Source organism: Antechinus flavipes, chromosome 1 (assembly GCF_016432865.1).
Source record: "Antechinus flavipes isolate AdamAnt ecotype Samford, QLD, Australia chromosome 1, AdamAnt_v2, whole genome shotgun sequence".
NCBI classification, from domain to species: domain Eukaryota; kingdom Metazoa; phylum Chordata; class Mammalia; order Dasyuromorphia; family Dasyuridae; genus Antechinus; species Antechinus flavipes.
The window spans coordinates 301,699,811-301,710,002 of record NC_067398.1 but is presented as its reverse complement, the minus strand read 5'-3'; the positions used below and the strand labels follow the sequence as shown (position 1 = coordinate 301,710,002).

The 10,192-nt window shown below is 36.6% G+C and overlaps 1 protein-coding gene across 2 annotated transcripts in view; it reads right to left on the bottom strand.

Moving 5' to 3' along the window:
- Positions 1 to 209: 209 nt before the first annotated feature.
- Positions 210 to 10,192, bottom strand: part of GRIN2A (glutamate ionotropic receptor NMDA type subunit 2A) — a 494,246-nt gene continuing 484,263 nt past the window's right edge. The window contains exons 14-16 of one of the 2 annotated variants that reach the window (XM_051963532.1): positions 2,190 to 3,969; positions 1,461 to 1,596; positions 210 to 1,300 (exon numbers count right to left, since the gene is read on the bottom strand). In XM_051963532.1, the coding sequence (XP_051819492.1) occupies position 1,300; positions 1,461 to 1,596; positions 2,190 to 3,969 (1,917 nt within the window). In that variant the 3' untranslated portion in view covers positions 210 to 1,299. Of the gene's footprint in view, positions 1,301 to 1,456; positions 1,597 to 2,189; positions 3,970 to 10,192 lie in introns of those variants that run through there. The other variant, XM_051963522.1, reaches the window with a different exon arrangement.

The following is a 10,192-nucleotide window of genomic DNA, read 5'->3' as shown; positions in this document are numbered from 1 at the left end:
GGGATTTTATTGGATTTTAAAATCCCAACAGGAGACCAAGGAACTGATTGAAGAAAAGGTTCCTAACCTCTGCCCCTACCTCCACTCCCACCATTTCTATCTCTCTTTTAGAGAGGCACTTGAGCCTCTCAGATCATGGCCTAGAGGAATGAATGTGAAAGCAGGGAGAGCTCCTTATATGTAATGATTTTCTTTGTTTTTCTAAAAAAAAAAAAAAAAAACAAAAACAAAAAAAAAACAGCAAAGAGGAGAAATTCTGAGAAGGGAATAGAGGCAGTGGGATCCTCACTTGTAAAATGAGGAGGTTGGACTAGAATGACCTTTATGTATGGTCCCTTCCAGCTAGGAAATTCTATAATTCTACTTTGGCTGTAAGCACAGAGGGATTCTGGGTCATTCAAGGCAACTTTCCAGAGCATATCATATAAGAGTAGGAGTACCTCAGAATATTTATGGTTAGGGTAGGATCTCACATTCTTTCAGGATTTAAAGTACATGATTTTGTGGACTGGACTTTTACCTACATCCTACTATTTGTATTTTATTTTTGTTTTTTTTTTGTTTTTTTTTTGTTTGTTTGTTTGTTTTTTACCACTGGAGGCGGGTCTAATAAAGTGCATATTAAAAACTAAGATGATATACCAGTCCTTTCTTCCACTTTCATTTTGTTGTAATTTATTAAGGAATTTTATTTTTTTTCCTTTTCAGTATGTCCTCTGGAATAAAAAATAAGTAATTCAGTAGATTTAGAGAGGAAAAATACTTCCTATCTGAAAGATGTGTAGAAAAGCAGGTTGGCATTAGTGAGGCTAATGTGTCTGAGGTGACAGACCACTTGTCCTACCATGGTTTCTCTATAACTATCAGGATATACATATTCAATTAATGGGCACATGTATCTACTAAACATATAGGGAGTATAGTGATTTGGGAATCAGGAAGAGGGTGGTGGAGGTGGAAATTGCAATTCCACAGAGCAATATGATCAATGTAAAATTGTGTCAGCCTTCAGCAAACAGATGGCATCCTGCTCCTTCTTGATGGCATGAAACATATGGCTGTTGGCTCGTGACATAGCATTGACAACTTGAATAACAATATATGGTTAATTAGATGCCACCAGGACCATTCCGTGAAGAATGAGTTACAGTTACTTTTGGAGTGAAGGGGTAAGAGATACTATACAGCCCTGAGTAGTCACCAGAAGGGGGGAGATGCAAACTTACGTACACACGAGGCTTCATGATAAATAAATAGTGAGGTCCACTGTGTCACAGATGTAAGATCCACATATTGACATCTAAAAAAAATACATATTTTAGGTTATGCAGCTGTGAATTCTGACTGCACAGCAAACTGTTGAGCTCTTAAGTTAGCAATAAGTGCCTGTGAAACCCAACAAAAGAAAGCATTTGACCCGCATAAACCAACGGCCGAAGGGGTTCCTATGGATTCCTCACCAGGAACAGCTGGGGCCTATTATTCCAGATGCGTCTCCATATCTTGATGACAGCCTAGACTGAAGATAGCCTCGGATGTGCGGACATACAGATTCTTTCCAGGGCCCTGAGTTCTGGGGTCTGGTTTGGGCTGTGACTGAAAGCACAATAAATAAAGCTGAAACTACTAGCTACGGGCCAAACTTTCTCATTTTTCGTGCATGTCAATCCCTTCACAGTGCAAATGCATTCTTATTTTTTTTTTAAATCTGTGTCAAATTACATGCATACCATATTGCTTATTCTACATTAGAAAACTGTTCAACATCTCCAGTGATGGAAAAACAGAAAGCTCTTAATGGAATTTAGAATATGGAAAATCATAAAATTGTACCACTAAGATGGCAAAACAACATTTAAGCCAACATCCATGGGGGATGCACCCAGAAGACTTGCCCTTTTATTTACTTTTTTCCTTTTTGGTCAAGGGCTCATCTATACATCTTCTACCACATCCAGTGCACGCTTCACAGAAGGAAGAGGGTGCTTCTGTGTTATAACATGGCACAGGGATATGTGTAAAGTAGCTTTCACAAAATGCCCCCTAACCCTCATTTTTCTCTTTGGGGTCCCGAGGAACATCTAACTTTTTTAACTTCCAAGATGTTGGCGGATATGTTTCCCTATAAATAAACTGAGAAAGGGAGATTTAAACATCAGATTCAATGCTAGGCATTTTCTTATACACACGTCTATTGCTGCAGGAGTTGAGGACCCTGGGGGTAGAGTATACAATATTATTATTTGCCACATAAGGCATCACATGCTCGGGAATGTATGTGTCGTTGTGGCCCCGGCTGTCCCTGGAACAGTACGATGACGCTGTTGATCTGAGAGAAGACCTCAAGTAGTTGTCATTTCTCACTTGGGAGGGCAATGAGTGTTTATAAGAGTCAGAGGGGCATCTCCCAATGACCAGCCGCTGGTCATCTTGGTAGGAGTGTAGGAAGGGGTTATCCGAGGAGTGGTCTGGGAAGAGAGATTTGCTCCTCTTACTATCTTCCAGTGCTTGGGAGAAAAGAGAGCCCTTGTTCCCCGACAGTTTGCTGGAGGGGACACTAAACAAGCTTCCATACAAATTCCCTTCCAAGAGTCTCTCCTTGTCCTTTAAGCTTATGCTCCTAGAGGGTCTTCCAAGGTCAATCTCCCTGGGTTTGTCCAGAATGTTGTCATAAGAATGTTGCCGGTTAATTCTCAACTTATTCTTCTTCTGGAACTGAAGGGCATTGTTCTGAACCCAGTCTTGCTCGTATGTATCCTCAGAGTGGGCAGGGTTGGTTGTGGTTTCCTGCAGCATCTGGTCCTCATCGATATCATAAAGGTTACCCATTCTCAGGCAGGAATCACATTTGTAGGGGGACCGAGTAGTGTAATGACCAGTGTAGTTGGGCAGGTTGGAGAGACAGCTCCTACAGTGAGTAGAGTTCTGCCTATATCTGTCACTCCCCTCACTGTGGGGAGAGTTTTTTTCCTTCAAAGTATAATGCTTGGAAAAGAGTTTGTACTGGTCATTATTAGGGACATTGCCATCTTCATTGTGCAAAGGAGTCCTGTTGACAGGAAGTGTAGCATCCCCCTTTTGATAGTTGTCATTGGGATCCTGGTATACCTCAGGGAAATCCACATTCTCAGGAATGACAAGGTTTTCAATAAACTGGGGTTGTTCTATGTGGAAACTGGGCTCCTTTTCAGCATCAATGGTATATATCTTGTCCCTGGGGGAGCTTGCTTTGGTTTTCAGGTAGGTGAGCTCAACATCACTGCAGTCCTTCGGATATTTGGAGGCCCCAGACCTTTTTTTAAAATTGTCCTTGGTCTTGTGGTGTTTGTTGTTGTTTTCAAGTTCTATGTGGCATGTGGCCCGGCTTGAAGCTTCTGAGATGTCAGAGTGAGCCACCTCTTCAGGAAGGTACCTAGGACTCTTCAGAGAGTGAGATCTGTTTTCTACCAAGCCATTCTCTCGCTGTTGAGGGACTGGGTTCTGGCTCAGTGAATCTTGGCGCAAGGACTCCATGGACTTTTTCCAAAGTTGCCGCGGTCTAGAGTTCCCTTTGGACTCTGTGCTTACAGCAACTTCCACTGTATTAGGATTGGACTCATTCAAGGTGAGAGGATGCTGTCCCTGGAAAACATAGTTATTGAGGTTGTCTTTATGCCTATTGGCCACAAATGTCTGAAGTTCATTCATGTTGTCTGCAAAAACATTGTCTTTTCCATGAAAAGATCTATTATCAGAGTATATCAAATTCCCTTTATCTGGGACCATATCCATGATGAGGGAGCCTCTTTGGATATAATCAGTTGTTCTTTTGGGGGAATTAATTCTGGAGGAGTTCAGGTTGGACATGTTAGAAATATTTTTCGCTGACCGTAAGAGTTTTAACATGTTGCTCTGGGAGCCAGTTAAATTAAAATCTGGTGACTTCTTTTTCTCCTCAATGTGCACTCCATGAATGCAGCTGTAAATGCCCTGTGAGAGAAGAAAGTTAAACATTATTAGTAGACGATTTGAAATCATTTTACAAAATTCATAATATAAGGTTTGCAACTTTTTAGACATACAAAATTGAGGCATTCCCTTGCCTCAACAGCTTCTTCTATGAGAAAAACAATCTTACTTTGAATATTGTACTTGTATTTGGCCAAAGCTTTCTTTAAATGTCTCATGAAGCCATGTGCACACTAGATTCATCTATCTGGCCTATGATTTCCAATATATTTTCTAATAGTCACACATGACCCACCAGTCACAGAGAAGTGGTTAATTTATCTTAAGAGGCAGTGTGGGATAGAGAAGGAAATAGGAGATGATGAAATCATGTATGCATAGGATTGATTAAGCACTTCTAATTTCTCAGGTGAGGATATCATCTCACTCTTCCACAACTCACTTGAGTTGAGTCTCCAATCAATCCCTGGCTTTGGTTTTACCCCCAAGAAAGAAGGAGTCTCTTAACAACACTTTCTTTTCCTACTGGGTCCAAAAATGGAAGGGGAAAATATTAGCGTGATTATACAAATACATGCACACATCAGTATATCAACTCATATATATGCAACTATATATCAGCATCATTTATTTGTGTCTTTATACACATATCTGTGTGTGTGTGTGTGTGTGTGTGTGTGTGTGTGTGTGTATGTATCTTATTCTATTTCCTACTCCATGACAGTCACATTTGGTATGGATTCCTTTCTCAACCTCACCTTGTGGAATCATTGGTTTCCTTCAAAGCACAGTTCAAAGGGTATCTTTTTACGTGGTTAACGCTTCTGATCTCTGTCTCGGGGAATATCAAGCACTTAACTCTGCTATGAATTAAAGTCTTAGAGATTTGCATAAGGCATTGAAAAATTACATGAATTATGTAGTCATAGAACCGATGTGTCTGTGATGCATGGCAAGAAGAACGATTTGGACTCATTTTTTTTTTTACTCCAATGCCAGATCCAGCCACCAAATCATGTAACTTCTCTATAAATTTGGTATATCTATATGTAAAAAGCAATATGATTTGCTGAACAAAAGGCCAACTTTGGAAGGCCTGTATTTTGTTGTTCTTTCCTTTGTAACTGTCTAGTTGTGATTGTGGACAAATCATTTAACCTTTCAGTGCCCCTAAATTTAAGACTATAGGTTGCAACTACAATTGTCAATATGCATCAGTGGAAGAAGTTTCCATACTGAGTTCCTCATATCAATAATAGCATAGGTCTGCCCAAATAAAAACACATACGTGTAAATATGTACTATGTAATATATTAGATGAGATGTATGTTACACATAAGTATTATAAACACATGACCATAGAATGGAGTAAAATTAATTAGTTTGTATGGAATTGAACCCATTACCTCTGAGCCAAAGACTTTTGTAAAAGAAAATGTAATATATAAACATTTATGAAAAATGCATGCTTGATATGTAATGCCACTTTAATTCCTTAGTGAAATTATCTATATAAATTGTAAAGTTCATAAAAACTTTTTTAAGAGGCAAATCTCTATGCTGGGATTTCTTCCCTCCCCACAGTGTTACCAGTTTCTTTGTCCATTCCTTTAATTTACAGACTTCTGCTACATTCCTTTGATACATGTAATAAGATGCCCTGGTAATTATGGGAAGGAGATTTTTCAGAGAACTAGAGGTCATCAAAATGAGCAAAAAAAAAAAACAAAACAAAACAAAATGATGTGCCTCTTTGACCAACTCTCCCCATTTACATGGACCAGACAATTCTGTACTATTTTGTCTTTCCTGTTCCATATAATTGATCTTATCAAATATATGTTTCTAACCAAGGCCTTTTTTTATTTATTATTTGTTCAATCTCATTTCACATAGCCCAAGCAATTTGGGAATTGTGCTATTGTTTTTGTGAAATAAGGGATAGTTGCATTATTTTTAGTAACCAAAGGCAGCTCTTTTACCACTAAACATGCAAAATTGTGACTGTGCTTTAAATCAACATTTGGTTTTTGCTCTAGTTTTCTCTCCTTATGCAGTAACAATAAAGGCAGTCACAGAAAATGTGGACACAATGGCTATTCTGAGATGGGGACTAAGATATGTGACTTGGGAGACATGTTTCACTTTGGAGACATTTATTTAAAATGCCTATGGTGCCCAAGAGCTATCAAGAATTACACAAATCTATTTTCCCTGAATGGCAATGAATACCTATTTGCTACAAGTTCAGCATGCATAATGGAAAAAGGAAAAGAAAGAGAAAAATATTAGTTCACTAGAGTCTTAGTATAAAATGCAGATATTTGTATGGATGAAAGAAGTATCTACTGGAGACACACACAAGGGTGTCTGAGAATGTAATATCTACTCAGGGAAAAGAGTGAATCCCTAATCAATGAAATAGCGGAAAAGGAAAAGGGCTTAAGAATGGCTGATTTCCAACTATCCTACAAAACTGTAATCATCAAATGCACTTGGTACTAGATAAAAAACAGAAATTTATAAGTGGAACATATGTAATACACAGGAGAAAACAAGCACGACAATCTAAAAATCCCAAACCTTAGGACAAGTACTCATTATTTGACAAAAACTGTTAGAAAAATTAGAAAGTAATCCAGCAGAAACTAGAGCATAGACCAATAGTTCATATTATATGCCAAGATAAGTTCAAAATGGGTACATGATTGAAACATAAAGTGATATAAGCATATTTATAGAGTGTGGAAGAAATTACTTGTCAGATCTATGGTTGGGGAAGAATTTGCAATAAAAAAGAGGTTCACAGGAGATAATTTCAGTGATATAAAATTTACAAATTTACAAAATACAATAAAGCAGCTAAATTTTTAAAAGAATTATTCTTTTAAATTAATTTTTTTTTAAATTTTTAAAAAGAAGGAAATTAGGAAAAATATTAGCATTATTTTTTTCTGGTAAAGATATTTCTAATATTCATAAGAAACAGTCAAATTTACAAGAATAAGATTCCTTCTCTAATTGATAAATGGACAACAAATATGAAGAAATCTAAGCTCTCATTGGTCACATGTAAAAAAAATCTAATTGCTAAAATTAAAGAAATGCAAATTAAAACAACCCTCAGTACCAATTCAACCCATTAGGTTGACTAAGATGATAAAAAAGGAAAATGACAAATGTTTCAGGGAATATTAGAAAATCAGTACAGTAAAACACTGTATGGTAAACCTGTGAATCAGGTCAACATTTCTGGAAAGCAATTTACCCTAAAAGTTTGATCCAGCTAGTAGAGTTTTACTCTAAAGAGATAGGTTACAAAGGCACATATACAAAAATATTTGTAGTTATTTCTGTGTGTGGGAGAAAGAGAGAGAGAGAGGGAGGAGAGAGGGGAGGAAGGGAGAGAGGGAGGGAAGGAGGGTGGGAGGGAGGGGGAGAAGGAGGGAGGGAGGGGGGGAGAGAGAGAGAGAGAAAGAGAGAGAGAGAGAGACAGACAGACAGACAGACACAGACACCTATCAAATGAGAAACTGCTGAATAAGGTATAGTATATGAATATCAAAGAATATTGTAGGGCTATCAGAAGTAATGAAGAGAAATCTGATAAGACACGTATGAACTAATATAAAGTGAAGTGAGCAGAAACAGGAAAACAATTTATACAATAATAGCAATATTGTAAAAATAATAAACTTTGAAAGACTTAATAATTTTGAACAACAAAATGACCCACCATAATTTCAAAGGATTTATGATGAAACAAGTTATTTACCTCCAAATTGAAGGTTCAGACTAGTGAGTGCATATTCTCTGTTTCTCTCTATGTCTCTTTCACTGCCTCCATCTCTGTCTATTTTTCGCTCTCTTGTCTCTCTTTCTGTCTCTTCCTCTCTGGGTATCTGTCTCTTTTCTGACTTTGCCTCTGCCTGCCCTCCCCCACCTCCCACCCCCGTGTGTACATGTACATATGTGTGCTTGGATAAAACTAATGTGAACATTTGCTTTGCGTGATTTTATTTATTTATTTTTTGTAGTTGAATTTATTTTTCTTGCCTTCTCAATAAATGGGAGAGCAGGAGTGACAGGAAAAAAAAAATGGAAATGAAAATCAGATTAAATATATATATATATATATATTCCCCCCAAAGATGGGGGTAAAGATTTAACATGTAACTATTTTACTAAAACCTAAGGATTGAGCTTAAACTTCTGATGTCAGAACTCATCTCAATATTACTTTAAAAAATTCTTCAAGCCTTCAATTTTTCTTTCTATATCAGGAAAAAAATAATGCTATCCTGAACTTAATAACAGATGGATTAGAGATAGCACAAGGTTTTCCTTAGAAAAGCCTCTGAATATTCTTTGCTAAAATGATAAATGTTGGAAGGAATGTAGGAAAATTGTAGGAGTTGTGAACTCCAACCTTCCTGGAGGGCAATTTGGAACTATAAAGGGCTACAATATGTACACACTTTTTGATCTATAAATAACACTACTAAGTTTATATCCTAAAAAAAAAATTAAAAAGAAGAAAATAGAAAAATATGAGAATCTATTTGTGCAAAAATATTGATAGCAGTTCTTTTTGGAGTGGCAAAGGATTGGAAATTTTGATGCCTGTCAACTGGGGAATGGCTGAATAAGTTGTGATATGTGGCTGTAATGAATTGCTATTGTGCTATAAGAAATGATGCGAAGGATGATTTCAGAAAAAGTTGGAAAGAATTACAAGAACTGAATCAAAGTGAAGTAAGCATAACCAGGAGAACATTATACATAATAATAGCAATATTTGATGATAAGTTGGGAATGACTTAGCTGTTCCCAGAAATACAATGATCCAAGAAAATTTCAAAGGACTCATGAAAAATACTATCTACCTCCAGAGAAAGAATTGATGCAATCTGAATGCAGATTGAGGTATATAATTTTTCCAATTTGGAGGAGTGTTTTCCTTCACATCATGTCTAATATGGAAATGCATTTTGAATCACTGCATATGTGTAACCTATACCAAATTGCTTTCTTTTTAAGGGGAAGGAGGAAGAGAAAAAATTTCTACCTTAATTTTTTTTAATGTTAAAAATTGTTTTTATATGTTTGGGGAAGGAATATGGAAAGGGGGCAAAGCAGATGATATACAAACAATAGCCAACAATAAAAAAAAACTATTTAAAAAAGAAAGAAAATTCTTAGACATTCTTTGAATGCCTAGATCAGTTGCAGTTGTGGGTTTGTGTATATACATTGTATTTCTACACATACGGGTGGGTTTGTGTACATACATTGTATTTCTACACATACGGATAGATAGATACAATACGATATGATATATGAAAGTGCATTTGGAGGGTACATTATGTATTCATGCATATATACCAAATGTTGTTCATTGAATTGAATGGAATTGTATTTGCATACAACTGAATGTGTCTGTGACTGCAAGGTCTGTCAATGGAAGTATTGGATAACTTTTCAATAGACTGGAAGCCTCTACATTTAGAAGACTCTGGCAACACTTGGCTAGTGGAAGTTGGGGTCCTCTCAAGATGGGCATAGAGTTGTAGTCAGCTTTCAGAGGTCCATGCAATTCTTCTGCAATATAAAATCAAATTTGGAGCACTGTGGCTTTTCTAAATTTAACTGATAATACCACAAAATTCTCTGAAGAAAAAATGATGTTTGAGAGCAAACCAACTTTGAAAGTGGTTGATTCAATATCTTTTGGGTATTATGTTGTTACATAATAACATTCTCAAACACTTTCCTGATGGATTTAAAAAGTCAAGAAACAAGAAAATATTATTAAATAGGATACAGCTTGTGTTGGGGAAAAAAGCACAAGAAATTGCTTGAAGATGACTTCCCTTAAGTCAGTAAGTTAGCCAGCAATCAATGTCTCCTTATGGCTATTATTATTAGAGAGCAGATATGGGACATACATAATGATTCTGAGAAAGTTCTATGGGCCAAAGTACTATCTAGAAGTCTCAGTGAATTCTTGTATACTTGAAAAGGCTCCAAGAAATCAAGACTGAGCAGGATTATGGTCAATTGTGGGGGGAAAGAGGGAAATTTTATTTGTTTCTCTTAATGATTGTCTATCAACTTTGCCTCCTTAAAGACTTCCTTATGCTATTAGATAATGGAAATATGTTGCCAAAAAGAAATAAAATTGATAAGAAAATGTGGCAAGGTGCATTTATTTATAATCTCTCCCTCAATTAGGTATAAAAGC